The sequence below is a fragment of the Falco rusticolus genome, chromosome 7 (assembly GCF_015220075.1).
Source record: "Falco rusticolus isolate bFalRus1 chromosome 7, bFalRus1.pri, whole genome shotgun sequence".
Lineage (NCBI taxonomy): Eukaryota > Metazoa > Chordata > Aves > Falconiformes > Falconidae > Falco > Falco rusticolus.
In genome coordinates, this window is record NC_051193.1 from 53,999,580 (window position 1) to 54,018,257 (window position 18,678).

General features: G+C 38.5%; 1 protein-coding gene across 2 annotated transcripts in view; it reads left to right on the top strand.

The window, feature by feature from the left end:
- GPR176 (G protein-coupled receptor 176) overlaps positions 1 to 13,477 on the top strand; it is a 36,547-nt gene extending 23,070 nt beyond the window's left edge. The window contains exons 2-4 of one of the 2 annotated variants that reach the window (XM_037395598.1): positions 5,448 to 5,519; positions 8,561 to 8,813; positions 10,467 to 13,477. In XM_037395598.1, coding sequence (XP_037251495.1) covers positions 8,569 to 8,813; positions 10,467 to 11,574 — 1,353 coding nt within the window. In that variant the 5' untranslated portion in view covers positions 5,448 to 5,519; positions 8,561 to 8,568 and the 3' untranslated portion in view covers positions 11,575 to 13,477. The remainder of the gene's footprint in view (positions 1 to 5,447; positions 5,520 to 8,560; positions 8,814 to 10,466) is intronic. The other variant, XM_037395596.1, reaches the window with a different exon arrangement.
- The last annotated feature ends 5,201 nt before the right edge of the window (positions 13,478 to 18,678 follow it).

Here is an 18,678-nt window from a genome sequence, read left to right on the forward strand (position 1 = left end):
AGTTTATATACAGAGCATGACATTCCATGGTATGGAATATCCCTTTGGCTAGTTTGGGTCAGCTGTCCTGGCTTCTTGTGCACCTCTTCACTGGCATAGCATGGGAAACCTGAAAAATCCTTGATTTAGAGTAAGCATTACTCAGCAACAACAAAAACATTAGTGTGTTGTCAACGTTATTTTCATACTAAATCCAAAACACAGCATTGTACCAGCTACCAAGAATAAAATTAACTCTATCCCAGCTGAAACCTGGACAGGGGAACTGGCACAAAGCCTGGTGTAAGAAAGGCCACATGTTTTACCAGATGTGATACTTGGTTGGCAAAGGAGATGTAGGATCCAGTACTTCTGCTAATGATGATGTGGACATCCAGTGTTTTTACCTCTTCTGTATCTATTTCCTTAATTTCAATTTCCTGCATATAAAACCGTCATGGGGGTCACGTAAAGTCCTTGGGTTTAAAAATTTTCGGTTATATTTTTTCAGTAAGTAAAACAAGCTGGTCCCATAGGCACTGTGATTTAAAAAGTTAATAACTGAAAAGATTTATATTCCTTTTATGATTACAGAAGTAAATGTGGACATTCCTAGCTTAGGTTCCAAAGGTAATGCTATACAGTGGTCACATTTTCTTGAAATGGGAACAGTCCAAGGTCCTGATGTTGCAGATGTAAATTCTTTAAACTTTTTTCCTTCCAAGGAGCTTAAAGAGTTTCAGGGTCTTTGAGGACATTGGTTTTAAATTAGAGGCAAGGAATTCAACAAGTCAAGTGTACTTCAAAATAAGCAGGTTTAGTTATTTCCTTGATTTGCTGAAATGATCATGGTGGCTGTTGGAAGGACTGTAGTTTATTGAAAGGGAGAAAATTATTGTTCGTGCCCAGAAATTCTGTCCGTTTAACAAGATAGTAACTACAAAAAGTGAGGTGGGAGAAAGTGGCAGTGGGTATGAAGAACTGGAGAATTATCAGCCCAGCACTTTCTTATCTCCATTCAGATAGGTATATCTGAGAGAAACAATATATCCAAGACTTTAGCATGGTGCAGTTACTTTAGAATCTGCTTACAGACAGTAGATTTATAAAATACTGAGGACAAGAGTAAAAAACATCACAAATGGAATTACGTTAATGATCATTTCCCATAGTAATTTTGACATTACAAATACCATCATATCACACAAGTTAGGCTTGCTGTAAGAAAAGTTTTGTGTTTTATTTATGTTTTCTTATATTACATGATACATGTTTTCTAACTACACTCCATCTTCACAACTTCACTTCATGGTAGCTGCTGCCAGTGGATTGTGTAGGCAGGTGTTGGCCTTGGACTAGTCCTAGGCAATACTGCAACAAAAGTCAATGACTTACCTGTTCCTGCAAGGAAATCTTACGTTTACTTTCAGGGACTAAGCTGCTATGCATAACTAGCTTTTTCCCTAAAATGTTTTCTACGTTGTAACTGTACACTTTCTTGTGAACAGAAACATGTAGACAAGTATCACACTCTAAAGGACTTGCAATATAATTTACATCTATGCTGAAACGCTCTACAGGTAACTACTTTGTACTGGGCAAATTCATGCTTGATGTAGTTCAGTTGGGCTGAGTTTGGTGACCAGAGCTCCATACTTATAAATATTTTACATAATTATACTTCTAAATCAATACTTATGGTGTAAGTAGGAACGTGTGAATGAGAACTCTTAAGAATAGGAGTGAGAAACATTACCTTAAAATTAAGCTTACTTGTTTTATGAAGGAAAAAATTGTTTGGTATATAGCAAACCTTGTTTCAAGGTAGTTCTCTTGCAGCAGACACTTCATCTTGGATATAAAATGTTTGGTTGCACATGTGCACAAACCGAAAATGAAAGAAATGTTAAAACAAAAAATGAAATTATTGCCCAGTCTTTTTTAACTGGAGTGCAGTTGTTATTTTATCACTGAATTCTGAAGTTGGTAGCTAGAATGTTAAGAAAGATTGGATTTGGTTTCAGGAAGTTTACTTCTTGTTTTTGTTTTGTGGCTTTTTTTTATCTATACAGGCAATTCTGTCAGTCTGATAACTATACTTTTTAAACTTAAGGGTACTTGATAGCTAGCTATCATAGGTTGCCAAAAATGTTTCCAGTGAACTGCTTTTTGAGTGAGGTTTTTCTTTTAAAAGTGTTAAGTTCTGCAGAAAACACCTTCTTCAAAATACCTCAGAAAATAATAAAAAAGAGAGAGTTTGAGGGTTAGGAATGTAATAATCCTGGTTTTTCAACAAGAGAAGTTTTTTCTGTTTACCGTATTGACAGAACCTGTGACTTTCAGTTGTTTTTAATGGAAAGTTTTAATGGCTAAAGCCCAGTTTCTAATCTTTTTCATTGCTTCCTGCTTTGTTTTTTTTGGTTGGGTTTTTTTTTTTTTTTTTTATGAAGAGGGCTGCCAGCTCCTTCCCTGTAACACTGTGTGAAGCGTGAGTGGGGTACGCAGAGGCTTTCTGCTGGGAAGGCTGGCTGGATCCTGAGAACCCCTGTCTGGATGGGAGGGAAACCAGCAAGCAAAGGAAGGCAGGCTGTGAGGAGGAGGGTTTTGCTAGAGTGTGGACCTTGTTTTGATTCAATTACATGCTAATTAGTGTTAACAAAAAGGTAAGATGAATGTCATGCCCAGCTAATGGATTGGGTTCCATGAGTTAATTGACAAAGAGCACTATTTCTTCTTTTTTTATTTTAATGACTGCATAGCACATGCATTCATTTTAGGTAACAGTCTCTGGTTTCTATGGGGATCGTCCTTCTGCTTGTTAAAGGTACTATTAAGAATCTTTCACATTATTTGAGTTATTGCTAAGAGCTAGTATTTTAAAACTATCTCAGCTGTGGATGCCTACATCAATACTTTGTGTCTGGCAATGAAATCTGAGGAGGGTACAACTTGGAATAGGAGCAAAAATTTTTTTTGCTTGTTTGAATCAGGCTAATGCAGCCTGATAACATTTCATGCTCAGAGAGTGTTACTCCTTGCAGGTACAGTGAACTTGAAATACCATAAAGGCTAGAAGAACATCTGGGCAGCATGCAGTGTTGGACTGTTGTATTTACTTTCTCAATGTACTTCTGTGCAGCTTCATGTACTGTGTGGCTGCTTATCTGTGATATTTCTCTCAATTAAAAATAGTGTAGGGGATGACTGGAAACAGCTGTCCTTCCATCTGAGCACAGTGGAATTGCTATGTGGCAAGGAGGATAAAATGAACTCGGTTTGACCTTGTTTAGCAGGCTTTAAGCATGTTTGTTTCTAACGTGAAAAGAGCTGCTACTCATGCAGTGGTTACCTTTAGTATTTCCTCTTCCTCATATTACTTGGAGAAATTTTCAGAGGCACAGACAAGCTGAATACTTATCTCCTGCTCGTTCAGTCTGTGTACTGAGAAGGTTGTCAACTAACGTCAGTTGTAGTAAGGATTTTACATAAACATAGCTTGTTGTCTGAGAAGACCAAAGATACACTTCTTAAATGAAAAACAATTAATCTTTTGCTTTTAATGATGGAATTCTGTGCAGCCAGTATGGGATATGCTTTGTCACATGTGATTGTTTATATGTGACACTCATGTCCCAGGCAGTATTGACTTACAGGAAACTTTCCAGCTGCTAGTTCACTCCAACTTCCCTGGATGCCTCCTAGCTTCCCAGTCCTGTTACAAAGTTTGAATCCAAGGTTGTAGCCCAAGAGATGTTATCCAACAGAAACACCTCAGAACCTAACCCATGGTAGAAAGTGACAGCTTTGCCCCACCAGGAGGATGTGCAACAGCCTAGTACAGTTCTAAGCCAAGAAAGATACTGGTGTTAGACTAGTGTCTTTCACGGGTTGGACAGTGAATGACTAATACGTACAGAACATAAAAGTGCCTCTAGACATTGTGAAAAGACTCAGAGTGTAATTGCTATAATGCTTGTTGAATTACTTTGTTGCCTGGAATGTTGTTATCCTTTTCCAAGGAAAGGAGGTGCTGGGGAAAGGTGAGTAGCAATGAAATGGGAAATGTATACAGTTTTGTTCTGAAGCTTCTTAATATTTAATGCTGTGCAAAGTTTCTGGTGTAATTTTTCTCTGAGTGGGTAACTTTGAGATGTATGAAGGGAAATACTTGATTTGAAGGCATCAGTAGAAAGATCTACCAGTCTATGTTGAAGCTGATCTGGTTCATAGAGTAGCTCATTAATACACAAGTTACTGATAGTTGCAAGTGGAAAAAGAATGTTTCCCTGAGGGATATCCACTCACTAATTTTCCACTGTTCCAAGTGGATATTTCTGTCTGCTTATCCTTTTTTTCCCCCTTTAGGCTCTGACTTTGTCTCTCTAAAGAGTTCTTCCTCATCTTAGAACCTTTCGGGTTTTTTTTTTTTTAATGCTTCATTCTTTCCACTTGCATGTAGTATCAGTCAGCTGATGTATAAATGACAATATGACATAATTTGTAGAAGCAATTCAACAGCTGAGAGCCTGGAGTCTTGAATGAAGTTCCTCTGTAGGACCCTGAAGAATAGTTCAGAAGTTCTCTAGCAGCTTCTCTTCTGAAGTATTTATGAAAAACCCTCTGATTTATTTTATTTTTACATTCTTCATTTATATTAGTTCTAATGGAGGTGAAACTTGCTTTGGAAGTAAGGTTATAAAATCAATGCAATTCAAACCAGATGAAAGATTTAAATTAGACAAAACCAAACCCAACCAAAGAAAATGTCCCAGCTTCTCCCCTACTCCAGGGCATTGTAATAATGTATCATTGCTATGTGAGAAATACTTTAATAACTGGAGAGTTAGAGATATTTTTGAAAGCAAGTGGTTTGACTGAGTATCTCCTAGCAACTTAGGAAGCTTTAAATACAACTGATTGAATACTGCCTGTGGAAAATATCATCAAGCCCAAAGCACCTGCCAAAACCAGATGATGATTCCATTCTTCAAAACACATCAGATAGTAAATAGGTAACTCAATATTTTTTTCACCTACCTAAAAGGAATTTGCATAAGACACATGACACAATATATAGAAAATTGAATTCCAGGTGACATTCAAGTACCACAGACCTAAGTAGTACATCTGTGAGGTAGATTTTAAAGTTAATGCTGCATTATTACAGACAGTGCACTGTTTTATCAAGAAGCTAAACTTGACTTTCTAGTATTTCTTGGTACTTGCCATTTGGTATACATATTGGCCATATGATCAATAATACGATCTTGCTAGCATTTTATGTGGGCAGCCTTGGGAAAACACTACTTGGCAAATAAAAGTTTAGTTTTTTTTAATTGGTTAGAGGAAAAATCAAGCTGAAGACTGGTAGTGTCAACAGAGGAAAGTGGCAGGGACTGCAGGTGATTTTTTCGTAACTCTTATCAGGAGCTTAAGATGCTGTTTTCTCTCACTGTGTATATTTGTAGGTACCCTACAAAAACACTAACAGATCTGACTGGCTCACAAATCAATTACACTTCAACTCAAAAGAGCTTCTGGTAAGTGTCAACAATATATAGTATCAACAACATGTGGTTGTTGATATAGTCTGCAGTAACAACAACATAACATTTTTTGGAGGCAGGAAGCTGAACTCTACTTTGCATGCTGTCCAGCTGCAGCAGAGTAAATGGAGTGGTCTTGTCAAGAAATATTTTTATGTTGGTAGCTATGCTTTGGTTGATCTGGAGGTACTGCACAGTATGTCTTCAGAAGAAATAAAATAAAGGAGAATGACATTTTATTAAGATCATACTGGCCTTTACCATGTAGTTAATGCTAGTGCAAAACAACTAGCTCACACATGAGTTAGGCACCCAGCACAGCTGCGTAATTTGGTTAATGCTGAGAATTTTATTAATTCACTAATACCTGTTATTCAGGGCAATTTTTGTGTGGTGCACAGTGAACTGGATAACAAAGAATGATGGTGGTATCTCTTCAGTATGAAAATTTAAATATAGTTTAATCAAGTCTCATGCACTGAGCTCTTACATTTTATTCTTATCTTGATTTGCTGTCTGGTAAGATGATTTAATGACTGTCTATCGCTTAGTGTCTTATGGAAAGAGAGGTATTTAATAAATGACATTAGAATTGATTAGCTAGGGCAGGGGTCCTCGAACTTTTTAAACAGGGGCCAGTGCGCGGATGCAGTGGCAGGCAGCCATCTGCGGCTGCTTGGTTTTCCCCCCCAACCCCCGGCGGGGGGTGGCGGGGGGTTCTGTAAATACCGGGGGCTGGATTGAGGACCCTGGGGGGCCGTATCCGGCCTGCAGGCTGTAGTTTGAGGACTCCTGAGCTAGGGGATAGTATAATCAAGAGATATGTGCTTCACTAGAATTTTTTCTCCATTAAAACCCCTGTGAAGAACTACTAGGGGAAGTTTGTAATGTATGTTCGCTTTCATTTCTTTGTCAGATCATTTCATAAAAGAATGAATGCTTTCTGAAAATAACTCTGATGCCTTGTAAGTCTAAAAAGAATACTCGTGAAACCTCCAAGAAAACTTTTCATGTTTTTGTGCTGGTTTTATTTTTATGCGACAAACATTTAGCTGAAACATTAGGAATGTTTCAGTTTCAGTTGGGCAGCTTGCTTAGAAATAGATGATCTGTGTGTATCTTTAAAAAGTGTGCTTCTAACTTGCTCTGGTTGCCTTGAACATTCATCTGCTGCCTTCCAGTTTTAACACACTTTGAAAGTTTATATTTCTTATCGCTTTCAGTGTCCAAAGGTGGTGCTAAAATGTTCCAGTGTTAGGTGCTGGAGCCTGAGCCAAAAGGGTGCCTGCGGAGACACGGGTGGAAAGCCAGGACCGGGTTACGTGATGTAGAATGTGTGTGCTAGCAGAGATCCTCCTGCCTTCTTAGCTCTGCACTGTCTCCATGTGCTTGGGTGCCACAGCAAGTGTCTGCCACAGTGTTTGATCGGTGTAAGTCTGTTGCCTCTTGGGCATCACCTGCCCTGGGAGGGTGAAGCCAGAGCCAAGAAGATGGAACAGGGAAGCCTCAATGGGCTGTCTGCTTCTCAGTGCCCTCTCCCTCCTTAAGATCACTCCCCTTTGCCCATGCAGACACAGGGGAAAGGGATTTTCAGTTTGAGCAGACCAAGGCAGACCAACAAAGAGCTGTTGCTGAGATAGCCTGTGGTGTACTTCCACGTATGTCAGGTCCATGGAGCTCACTATACTCCAGGCAGTTTGCAGTAAGTGATTAAGTAGAGGTGTGATTTTCACTGCCAGCTGTTGTGGGCAGACCTGTCTTTGGGAGGGACTTGCACTTGGACAAGGAAGCATTTCTGCGGTCATAAAGTGAATGCCTACATTTCCCTCACCTATAGTATTGTCTTTAACTAGTATTAATTGGAAGTGGCAAAAGTTCTGACAATTGTGGGTGTTTTATGACTTTCAAGATAAGACTTTAATATTCAGTTAATCTTCATTTTTGCTCAGTTCTGTTAAGCCTTTTTTTCCCTACTAGCACTTTTTTTTTTTTTAAAAAAATATAAACCCCAAACATTTTGCTAAAGACAGTTTTTTAAAGAGAAAAAGAATCCTATATTCTGAGTGTGAGTTTTCTGGCACCTTGGTATACATTAGAAGGGGCCCAGACCTGCATGCAGTAAAAACAGGTGGCTGCATTTACTCTTGTGCTGTTGCTGTGTGAGTTAAAATCATAGGGAAATTTGTGATGGAAAATTTGTTTCTGTGATAGGATATTTCTTTCTGAGATCTGGCTAGAATAAGCTACAACAATAGAGGAAAAATACTGTCGTAGCTAATGCTGGTTTCTCTCCGTACTTCTGTTTCACTGCCATCCATTCACCCTATTTGTAACATATGTTTAGGGCTTGAATATCCAAAACAGTGGGTTGCATTCTGTGTGTACTTTTGTGAAGTTATGTGAATAGAGTCTTTTTTTTTTTCCTGTCCCATTTGTTTAATTACATGTTATTATGTATATATAGAATCTCTTGGGGAAAAAAAACCTAAAACCAAAAGACAAATTTCTTCTGGATGTGGCTTCACACAGGCCTGTCTGTGCCAATGAAGTGGCCAGTGGAAAGAAGAGCAAGCTGTTGTGATTCATGTACACACAAAGACAAACAGATTAAACCCATTTGTTTATATTTATGTTTTATTTACACTTATATTTGCCTACAGTATTTTTTAAACTTTAAAAAAAGTTACACAGGAGCCAACATAAGCATCTAAAGACATTGTTTGGATATCCTGCTTAGGCATTTGCCTCTGAAATTCCCGAATTCATTCATTCCTCTAAGCTGGGAGGAGGTAGTTGGGAAGTAGTTGTTTCCAGTCATCTGATTTATAAAGCCACTAGCTATTACAGACTTTTTGAGTAGTGTGATGGTTCAAATCAGTGACTTCTGGCACAAAGAAGTATTTGAATTGCAGTCCTAGGGAACATTCAGATCTGTTAAAGTTGTTGTTGTGTTTTGGGGCTGGTTGTTTCTTTGTTTGTTTGGGGGTTTTTGTTTATTTTTTTGCTTTGTTTAGCCTTCCTATCTCTGTTTGCAGGTAACATCATGGTGCTATGGTCAACTTGCAGAACATCGGTACTTAAATCTGTAACAAACCGATTCATTAAGAATTTGGCCTGCTCGGGGATCTGTGCCAGCCTAGTCTGTGTGCCTTTTGACATTGCTCTTAGTGCCAGTCCACACTGCTGCTGGTGGATCTATACGATGCTGTTCTGCAGAATTGCCAAGTTCCTGCACAAAGTCTTCTGCTCAGTGACCATCCTTAGTTTTCCAGCCATTGCTCTTGACAGGTAAGAGAGCAAATGTGCCTATATCCCTGGTTTTTCTTTCTTCTTTCTCCCTTTGAAACCGTTTTCTCCCTTTCATATTGGTCTTGCTCTTGTTCCAGTGCTCTGCTCACAATGTACAGCTTCTTTCTAGAATTTATTGGGATTTATATTCTTCTCTAACATTAAAAGCCTTTATTTTTCAGTTTACTCTGGTATCTCTGGACATTTAAAGGACTTTGAGTCAATAGATCTGTCTTCAGAGAAGTTTTTGTCCTTTCTTTCTTCCCATTAGTAATTTTTGTTGAGTAATGGAATTTGAAAGCAGACAACTTTAGACTACAGACAAGGTGCGCTTTTTTAACTGTGGAAGTTTAACTGTGGAAGCCATTGCCTGTTAGAAGAATTTACCAATGCCTGAGGTAGATTGTCTGTCAGTTTCAAATTTCAAATGTAGATTTGTTTAAAAAAACCCCAAACAATATTAATACAGCCAGAATGAATTCAGAGAGGTTTTGTACATAGATAAGTCTAAACCAAAAGTGGCCCTTTGGACTGTCTTAAGTTTTTGGATTCCATTAATTTTGCTTATTGTCATTAGTGGTCACTGATCCCACCTAAATGCACAGCTCTATCATCTGGACAGTAACTAAGTCAGATCTTTTTAGAGAAGTGTACATACTGGTTTAATACAGTAAAACAGTGGATTTATACAAGTTAGATAAAATTGTTAGTCTGTTATTGTGTCTCACCACAGAATAATTATCTCTACAAAAAGAAACTGTATACCTAATAAAGTGATATGTCCCTTACTTTAGTGTTAACGTCTCGATAAATGCAGTATCACCATCTGTAATGCATGCCAGTGTTGCTGCTGGAACAGCATATAATTTCCCCTTCACCAGTAAAATTTGTGATTTTCCTCACAAAAAGTGCAAATGGTTACTGATAATAATGATAAGTGTAAAAGGATAGGTCTCTCGTGAAAATTCGGTGAGCTTAAGTCTATACTAGTAAGCAGACAATGAATCAGTGCCTGAAATTTGAAGTGCATGTCAGAGATGCACTTTTTTTTTTGGTGCTCACAGAATGTTCAGTGTTTGACTACTCTTTTGCTTAGGGCCCTGCCAACCAGAACTTGTACAAAACAAAACCCCATTGTACTTCCAGTAGATGCATACATGTAATTTGTGACCAACAGCTTTTTCCAAATATCCAGAGAAAAAAAATCTATCATAAAGCAGCTTTTCAAATTAACTATGGGTCTGGCCTTTCAATGTGACATACCTATACCTCCATCATGTTTTGTGAAATGTTGTGCTGTGTGCAGTATACTGTCCAGTTTACAAGAAAATGATGAAATCTTCAAAATAGTGTTCATACACATCAGCCAAAGTGATATAGTCCCAATTACTGAAAGAATTGTTCACCACTAATAATATGATCCTGAAGTTTGAATAGTCAGCTTTTTTTCTACAGACAGACCTGCAAAGGCAGGCCGTTGGGTGGGGTTTTTTCTCTCATAAGCAGGTAGTCATTTGGCAACCCAGTTAGAAATTTGGGGCGTTATGCTCAGACAGCTCCTGAGAGGCTTCTCATAAGCAGTATGCTCATTGTAGACTTCACCCTTTGCATTGTATCAGTTGCAATTTTGTAATTTTTTTTTTTTTTTGACAGGTACTATTCTGTTTTGTACCCTCTGGAAAGAAAAATATCTGATGCAAAATCCCGAGACCTAGTTATCTATATCTGGGCCCACGCAATAGTGGCCAGCATTCCAGTATTTGCTGTGACCAATGTTTCTGATATTTATGCCATGTCCACATGTTCTGAATCCTGGAGTTACTCCCTTGGCCACCTGATATACGTCATTATCTATAACATCACCACTGTGATTGTACCAGTGGCTGTGGTATTCCTCTTTATGATCCTTATTCGCAGGGCACTGAGTGCCAGCCAGAAGAAAAAGGTCATCATAGCTGCATTAAGGACCCCTCAGAATACAATTTCTATTCCTTATGCCTCCCAGCGAGAAGCTGAGCTTCATGCCATGCTGCTTTCCATGGTTATGATATTTATTTTCTGCAGTGTTCCCTATGTGACTTTGGTGATTTATCGCACCATACTCAATATTTCAGATATTTCAGTCTTCTTGCTTCTCACTGCCATTTGGTTGCCCAAGGTCTCTTTGCTGGCCAATCCTTTGTTATTTTTAACTGTTAACAAATCGGTACGGAAGTGCTTAGTGGGGACAATAGTACAGCTGCACCGAAGGTATAGCAGGAGAAACATTGTCAGCTCGGGTGGTGTTACAGATACTAATCTGGAGCCCAGTGTCCGTTCAGGGAGCCAGCTTCTGGAGATGTTTCATATCGGGCAACAACAGATCTTCAAGCCAATGGAAGATGAGGAGAATGAGACCAAATCCATTGGCTCTGGTGACTTTCAACGGAAAGAAATTCCCACCACCAGTTTAGAGGTAGGAGAGACTTTGGTTCACAAATTTATACCACAGATGACTGCAGACTCCACAGCACAGGTGGTGCCAGTAGTGCCCACAGAAGCTGATATGTTAAATGACAAGTATTCCATGCAGTTTGGTTTTGGGCCCTTTGAGCTGCCTCCACAGTGGCTCTCAGAAAACCGAAACAGTAAGAAGCGACTCCTGCCTCCTTTGGGGAATACCCCCGAAGAGCTAATCCAGACAAAACAGCCTAAGTGTAAAGCAGAAAGAAAAATCAGCAGAAACAATAAAGTCAGTATCTTTCCCAAGGTGGATTCCTAGTAAGAGCAGGAGCTTTAAGTGACAGAGGAAGGCCCCCTTCTATTATTTGTGTGATCCCATGGATCTTTGTTACAGGCTGATTTTTTTTGTCCCAAATATAATTTAAACAAACAAAAGGGAAGCGTATATACAAGTGTTCCTTATTAATATGTTTTCATGAAAATAATGTATCAAAAGTTGGTGTTTCCTAGTTTTATGTGTGCAGTTCCTACAATGATACCTGCCTGATTAACTTTCAAAAAGTATATATGGCTTTGGGGACACTTTTTATGGCTGAAATATGGAAATATGGCAGTCAGTTTGCTGGGCAGCCTCAAGTTAGATTAAAACACACTGTGGGTATCAAAGTAACTTTAGTTAGTGGGGACAAGTGTAGGGCTGTAGGGAGTAGAAGACATGCAAAATGGGTAAGTCCTGACCACTTTTAGATAGACACAGCAGGGTTCTGCACATTTCATTAATGAAGTAAGATGGACTATTTATTAAGTACATCTATTTTCTGTTAAGATCATTTCTTAAATCAGTGTTAAAAATAAAACTTGCTGGGCTTTTTACACAAATTAGTTACCAAGTATCTGCCAAACATCTAAAGTTTTTTAAAAGCTAAAACCACTGGTTTTTGGCTTAAACTTCCACAAAGCCAAGGATACCCAAATCATCGTGTGTCAAACACAAGAAAGATGGTTTTTTAAAAAAACATATATTCTTGTAGTTTTAAGTAAAAACTGGATTGGAGACCATACAGGACAAATCCTGACTCCAGTAAACAAGTATGTATGTGCCAAGGGCATAAATAGAACACTTTGATCCTGTGATAAAGAGCATATACAAATGTCTCAACAGTGTAATGTGTGTATTGTGTAACTAACCAAGCAGTCAACCTTAAAATAGACTCATCTGCTGGTGCACTTTGCTGTTTTCTTATGGGAAAGCTAGCAAAAGAAAGAAATGGGTCAGAAATCCTGGTAGCCTTGTACTGAACTGCTGAGTGAGAAACCTGATAACAGACCCCAAAAGGCAAGATTTATTAATGCTGTTGCTCACTATTGTCAGAGGTAGGGTTTCCCTTCTACCGTCACAGATGTAGATACCAACCATCCTACTTCACTTTTCTCACAGAGTAGACCAGCCAGTATATGAACATGAGACTTTCAAATCTGGTGCCTGACTCCTGAGTGAATCAGTGATGCCGTCCCTGGTATGAGCACACCAGCCTTTCTATGAGTTCAGGCATTGTACTGCAGCTTGCTCCTCTGCGTCATCATGGGCGTATTGTCTCGTTTGTCCTGAGTGTGAATTTTAAATTACATTGGTCTGTTAGATGACCTGAAGCTACTGTAACCCTGGCATTTTAATCCTTGTTCAGTTAGTTGCAAGTAGTCTTTCCTTCTTCCTTATCTGCATTCACTGTAGTCTCTGTGGGTAGTTTCTTAAAAGCACCATCTAGTAACATCTATGTACTCCTTGTGGTTCCTCCTGTGCTTTAGCCCTTTGGTATATGCTGAACCTGTATCTGTAGTTAACTTCTGTGTATGAAAGTAGTTTTCTCTGAAGCATACTTTTAAAAGGACAAGGAGAAGAATCTTGCCAAGTTGCCAGTAACTTACTGAATCCAACTGGTTAATGTTCAAAGTGAGAAAAAATTCTTCTGAAGCAGAATTTGGAGATGTACCTGTTCTTCCTTTGTCATGTTTGGATGTGGCTTTGAGCAATGTGGTCTAGTGGAAGGTGTCCCTGCCCATGGCAGGGGGTTGGTACTAGATGATCTTTAAGGTCCCTACCAACCCAAACCATCCTATGATTCTATGTTTGAAGAACATCAGCAGCTTCTGATGGCTCCAAGGTGGTAGATTTCTACAAGGCATTAAAAGCAAATGTTTTAATAAAAATGTATTTAAAAGTTTATAAATTACTGTGTAAACTATGTTTTTATCCATTTCCTCTTTAGTTTAAGTGTACTTGGTGCTAGTTCAAGAACTTCTCAGCTTGGGAGTGAGGAGCAGTCTTCAGTGGGTCCACACGGGTGGTGGGAACCCCAGCCACCATGGTCCTTAGATACAAAGATGAGAAGGCAGACATAGCTTGCCTGAAATCAGAGAGAAGAAATATTCCAGGAAAAGATGTTCCTTCTGTGGCAGAGGCAGAGTAGTACCATAGCAGACACGTTACGTGTTGATAAAAAATAATGGTTTTTTTCCCGAAGTTACTGAAAGAACAGATGTTATTCATAAATTCTGAAAACCTCAAAAACAAAGTAGGAGCTAGAGTTTCCTTAAGAATTTTGATTAAATTTAATATTTATGGCCCACTTACATGTGGATAGTGGTCAAAGTCTCTGTGATTAATGAATGTGGATAAATGGTGACTCGGATCTGAACTCCTTTGAGGAAAGCAAACTTAGTTTTGTCCTTTTCAAATCTCATGTTGAATGAAATGCCAATGATAAATTCAAAAAGCCAGATCTCATAGAATTTAGTTCTATCATGTCTGGAAAGCAAAGGGTTTGTAATGTTTTTTGACTGTTGAGGCAAGTATTTTTTTTTAAAGAGGACACATGTAAAAACTTGCTTTTTTTTTTTTTTAGCAGATTGTATCTGAAGACATTGAAACCTTTCACCAAGAAATTAACTAAGGTGGTTTTCCATATATGAACAATTATTTGGGAGTGTTTATTTTAGTCCCTCTTCCAACACTTTATCCACGTGAATGTTTGAGGGAAATAAGAAAAAAAAACAACCACAAAAGCCCATCTTTGCATAGCAAAAATAATCTGTGTAAAATTCATAGTACAGGCTCTGTGCTAGAACTGTCATCAGAAAACACTAATTCAGGAATCTCTTTATGCAAAATGGAATATTTGACTTCATCTAAGACAGTGGTAACTTCCATTACTGCTGTCTGTTGACTTGTTCAAATGATTTCTACTGGGCAAACTGTTCTCCAGCATCCAATATGAAAAAAAAAAAAATCTCAAGACTTTTCTTCTTTATCATCACCTTAAACATCAGCAAAAGTGGTGTGTGTTTGGGTTTTTTTAGATGGTTGTTTTTAACCACCACAGGTGTTGGTAAGATAATTTTTTCTTTCCAGATTATTGATAAAAGAAAGTAAAAGTACAAAGCAAAGCTATGGGAAATGAAGAAGTGAAAGCCTGGGGTAATTCAGCCTGTGCAAATAGATTTAAAAGCTAAATCTTACTATTGGAGGAAAACTTGCAGGGAAGTTAAAACTCATTATTCAGGCACTTACGGGAGAAAAATAGAAAATGGAGCTCCTATTAAAGGAAGAAATCCTTTAAAAAGGATGAAAATACTATTATGGAGACAATGCCAATTTACTGTTCCTAGACATCCTCAAGAAATCATGTAAAAAATATACAAAAATTAAAAGAAGAAAAAACCCCACAGTCCTTCAGCACCAAATAATGCTTTATTTGTTGGCTACTTGGCAACAGTATATTTTGCACAATAGGATAAGCTTCCAGACAAAAGCAGTTGTTTTCTACAAACTCTCCAAGTATTCTACCGTGTAACAGATCTAATTGTTATGAAGCTGCGGTAATTTAATGAATGCATTTGTTCTGGTTTTAAAAATACACATACAGATAATACTTTGCAGAAAAGGCTGGCGGGATTTCTGTAGTGAGTTTTCTTCTATTCTGCTCCCTGTTTCCTGGGAAAATATTCCTGTATCAGTGGTGAGGAAGGTCAGGCTGTCTTTCCAGATCCATAGAACTGGGACTTGGCAGCTCATTCCAGCTAAACAGGAGCTGTCCCATAAGTTGCTGTGAAGGTAACCAGCTCTGGAAGTGGTTATACATCCGACAGAACTCAGGTAGTTCCTCTCATTCTTGTCACCTGACCTTGCATTGCATAACTTGATAAAGAATGTAAACATAAAAAAAGCAAAATCCCTGCCTTCTAATCTTATTTGATATGTTACTGTGTCATTGTGTTAACCTACGTAGGAGTCTGTATGAGATTATGGTTTTAGGATTTTTTTCTTTTTTGGGGCCATAAAGGACTCGCCCCTTGAAAAAGATATGGTTGAAGTCATTGCTTTCAAACTTAAAACATGCTTACCTCTTCAAAAGACTGCTTATTTTAGTTGAAGTGACTTTCTATGTGCAACATAGGGATATTAGCAGGATTTCTAAATGAGTTATAATGGTGTCTTTAACCAACAAACTGGGACCACAAGGTTAGTCACTGCAATCTTTAGTAATCTGTAATTCAAGGACAGTTTAGGAAAACACAATGCAACACAAAAAAACACATCTTGCAGAAAATTGCAGAACTCCAGATGCAAATGCTTGCACTCATGAGCAAGTTGATTCCTCCCATCCCATGGAGGACTCAGAGTGGTAACAGTAGGAACCAGTCCAAAGTGATCTTTGTTCCACGTCTGTTTTTAAGCTGCTAAACCAGCCAAAGGTGGTGAAGAGTATGTAGAGGCTGATTTTTCTGATTGCTTTCTTCAGGGACAACAATACAAAAGTGTGAGGTAGAAGCATTCTTCCTGTCAGTGAAAGCCTCTCTGCATGTGCATAGGAGCAGTTCTCTTGTTTCTTCTCTGTGAGGAAAAAGTGGGCATTTTTTTAAAGAAAGCACAAGAAATATCAGGTTAGATCCAATTTCTGAATACACATTTGTTAATGCAAACTAGGGCTTCCCTACACTGCTGCTGTTCTGCGTTATGAGGTTCCCTGTGGCTAAAACAATGCACTGAGATGGTGATTTACTCCAAAAAGATTTTTTGTGCACAGTACTTCCCTAAGCAGCATTTTATCTTCTTTGCCTTCATCTTCTGTAAAACTAAACCCTCTACTTTTGCCTGTATCATATCCTAAGCCACAGCAGGTCCTTAGACACTTGTAGGATCTCATTCTTCTGGTCGCCTTGCACGTGTCCAGTAGCAAACTCCCAACACACTACTGCACAGCACTGAGACATTTCAGCACAGCACAATCCATTTTGAGCTCATGCTTCCTGAACTCTGGTGTTCTTCAGCAGAAGGAGGTGGTGGCAGCATTGAAGATGGTCTTGTCTAGGCAGGACCTTTCCCAATGCAAGTCAAAGAATGAAAACCTGGCTTTTATTAAACACAGTGGAAGTTTTACCATTGACTCTGGACTTTGCATTTTAGTTCAGCGTTTCTTCCTCAACTGACAGGTTACTATGCTGTATCACTGTTGTTGATGGAGCACACTGCAGAACTCTACTCATCCTCACCAAGGGCTTCTGGAAAAGTTGGAATATGGCCCAAAATTCTTGGCTTTTTGCCCTTGACTTGGCATATGCTAATCAGAAGATATTCATACATAATCTATTTGTCCTTTGCAAGAAAAAGTTCAGTTTATTTCCCTAACATTTAGGGGAATTAATAAAATGAAAATTAGCTGTGCTTGTCCTGATCTGAGTACTAGAACTGCTACTGTCTGCATTAAAAATATTGTCTGTCGTAAAGAAAAGCTACTTTGGGTGAGTATACAAAAGAATATTAAAAATATCAAAGACAAATAAGTATTAAACAAATTCTTGATAATTTGCCCTCCAACCTGTATGAAGCAATGAAAGTGTTTTGGATACGTGAATTCTGTTACTACGGCGACTGTGTTCTGAGTATCAGGACAACTTGTCTAAATGCACTGCCTCCATATTGTAACCTGTCTTTTAGGATGAAAGGCAGCTCTTGGAATGCTTTTCCTGCTGTGCCCTTCCTAGATAGAAGTTTTCTCCAGTTCATCCCTAGTTGCTTGTGGGTTTTTTGGGTTTTTTTTTGGTTTTTTTTGTTTTTTTTTTTTTAATAATCATCATACAGTATCTAGTTTATCATGGAACCAAAACTGACCTATTCCCAGAAAGGCAAAAAGAAATCACACCCTTTGTTTTGCTTTTCTAGTTCAACCTTAATTATAAATATACCTACCACCTGTAACAATATTTGAGATTTTGTCATATTTAATGATGTTTACAAAGTTCAGTCCTCTTACTGGAGATGGAGACTTACAGCCTCATATGCAGGGTTTGAGATACGAACCTCCTCTTTTTCCTCTCTGGGTCTTCTAGGACACGTAACACCAATAGATCGTAAGATCAACTATGGTTTGAGATATCCCTGCTAAGCCATTATTATTAACTCTTGGGTGTGACAGCCTCATAGAAAACCTTCACTGATTCCACGTGGACAAGCAGCAGTAAGGAGCCTGTTCCTGCACCACTTTCAAAGTCATTTTATGTCCATTTGTTACCAAATGCAGAGCTGGACAGTCTCCTTTCTTGGGCTCTTCTGAGGTTGTAGGCAATCTGCAATATGGGAAGCTGATAGCAAGTCAAACTCTGTCAGCTATTAAACATACACACTCTACTGTAGAAATAAATATTGGCATAGTTATACCTAGCTGCTTTCCACACATCATTATTCGTAGCCAATATAGTTCCTAATACAGCAAAAGCCAGATTTTAGTTTAGGGAGTTCTGAGCTATATTGTCCATTCTACTGCTTTCTCACTGTCATTACTGGCCTTAAATACTCAATTTGTGGGTGTAAACATTCAGTCTCCTATTTTTGCTTCAATTCGTGGTCTGCACCACCTGGAAAGCACCATACATTCCAGACACCACTATGGTATTGCATTAGCAATTGCAGGATTTATGTTAAAAATTCTAACATACCTAGAGTTCAGCATGCTTAGGGAGGAGGCAAAAACACACGTGGTTCACTGGTCTATTTTCTATCTTTGTCTTCAGCTCTTACCTGTAAACCACACTGCACCGTTAGTACACTGAATACCAGGAAAAGTTGTTCTTAATGCGACAGTAAAATGCCGTGCTCTGTAAGCATCAATAAAAACCTCTACTGCAGACAGCAATTCTATTTTAGCAGAAAAATCTGTCAGTTTGAACAAGATCAGATTTGTTTCTTTAAACTTTCTTGTAAAATTTTACCACCAATGAAAACCTGATTTCAACATATATGGGTATCAGGAAGTTGAAGGGGCCAGTAACTCTCTCTACAGTTCTTACAAGTTAATCAGAACACAGGAATGAATCCCCACATCCTATTTAAATGAAGAAATAAAAAGGGATGGGATCGTGAAGGTAA